Source organism: Ornithodoros turicata, unplaced genomic scaffold, assembly GCF_037126465.1.
Source record: "Ornithodoros turicata isolate Travis unplaced genomic scaffold, ASM3712646v1 ctg00001180.1, whole genome shotgun sequence".
Lineage (NCBI taxonomy): Eukaryota > Metazoa > Arthropoda > Arachnida > Ixodida > Argasidae > Ornithodoros > Ornithodoros turicata.
In genome coordinates, this window is record NW_026999492.1 from 8,657 (window position 1) to 10,382 (window position 1,726).

At 46.6% G+C, this 1,726-nt stretch overlaps 1 protein-coding gene across 1 annotated transcript; it reads right to left on the reverse strand.

Moving 5' to 3' along the window:
- Positions 1–285: 285 nt before the first annotated feature.
- On the reverse strand, positions 286–1,341 carry LOC135376620 (uncharacterized). The gene is made up of 3 exons (XM_064609135.1): positions 1,201–1,341; positions 708–1,091; positions 286–516 (listed from the first exon to the last, which is right to left on the reverse strand). Exons 1-3 carry the CDS (start codon positions 1,300–1,302, stop codon positions 286–288), a joined length of 717 nt encoding a protein of 238 aa, XP_064465205.1. The 5' UTR covers positions 1,303–1,341.
- Positions 1,342–1,726: the final 385 nt, after the last annotated feature.

Genomic DNA, 1,726 nt, shown 5'->3' on the forward strand with positions numbered 1-1,726 from the left:
GAATTCAGATTTTTTCGGAAGGTTCCGAATTCTTTCTGCAAAATTCATTCGGATGGCTGTTTATTGGCATTTTGCGCCAAAGGCCACAAACCATTGACCTTTGCCATAACTTTCTAGTTTGAAAATAGCAAGGTATGGCTAAGACTTTGGTTTAGTCTTCTGTTGACCACGTTTTGGGATTTATTGGACTTCGCATTTGCAGGCGTACTTCACCCAGCATCTATACATCGGATTCTGCAATGACGTTTTACGTGAGTCACAAACGTGGGCTAGGCAGATGTTTTATTAGCTGGTGCCTAGTAAGTACGATACGCGCTGCAGGTAGCAGTTGATGTTGTGGGCAAACTGCTCTATTATATTCGTGAAAGGCGCTTCGAGGGTCATTTGCCCTGAACTGTAGCTTTCGTATGTCCAAGAGAACGATGCCCGGGCGTCATCAATATTCATGTTGTTTCTCGCATAGTTCGGATGTCGTGGGTTGGGCGGGGCGCCGTTCAGTAGCTGTCGAATCCGCACCTTGGAATAGAAACGTAAAACATTGTAGTAAATGTGAGAAACCAGAGAAAAAGCGGTAGACATTGATAAAACTCTTTCACTCTCTTCCTTTTTATATTGATTTCAATTTATTTCATATTGGTTCATGATACGAGTTCCAAATATTGGTTCGATCAGAAAACTTTTGTATTGTTTGTTATGAGCAAACGTACCTGGTTCGTATTGTGTACGTCGCACTGATACTCCACAAGGAATTTCGACAGAGACATGTGAGGGGAACTGTGAAACTTGGCACGCAGAGAGTTGTGCCAACCTTCGACGTGATTATTCGTGCGGATGTGGTCTGCATCGTCCCAGAAGTTCCAAAGATCCACGTTCTGAAGCCATTGGCGTTCGAAGTACTCGACATACATGTCCAGAGCTCCATCTATCCTGGGGTCTCCGTCGATCCGAGGTCTCGACGGCTTCAACGAGATCGACCAGTGAGGGTGAACGAGCTCAGGCGGAAGAAGGCTTAACACAGAGCATCTGCGCAGCCAAGCCCGGATGCTGCTGTACCTCTCATCGGCGTGCGCTCCATTTCCGCAATAGAGGGTCTGCATACACGTTCCTGGTATAAGTGATTGCCAAACTCTCTACATTGCGTGCGTGCTTGTGTCGCCGCATACCGAAAGTTGTAGCAACGATAAAATATGAGACAGGTACCTTGAGGCCAAGTTCGGAGAGCTTCCTCTGCAAGCACTGCCCGAAGTGAAAAAGGCATCCCTTTGTTGTGGATTGTGAGAAAGTGGAGTGGAATGCCCGCATTGCGCCTTCTTCGAAGTCGAAATGAGCGATTCCTCCTGTGATGGCCCCTACCGTCACACATCTGTCGGGGAAAAGCGTTATCACTTTCTATGAACATTGTTTCGAAAACATGCTCTTCGGCTAGAACACACACACAGCAAGATGACCACAGACAAACATTAAGATGACTACGAAGGCGTGTATGAAAACATGTATGGATACAAGTACAAGAAATAGTGAGTACTGTATACAGCACGGCCAGACACTACACAGGCAGAATGAGCCCTACAGGTTATAACACTCAATTGAAAATGTCTTGAAACTCATGCTTACCTGTCCTCCAGTGCATCTTTGACAGCTTGGAAGAAGGTCGTGTAAGTTGCAGCCGTCTTATCTGGAAGCAGACCCACCACGAGAGGCACGGCTTCGCCTTGCACGAAGCCAT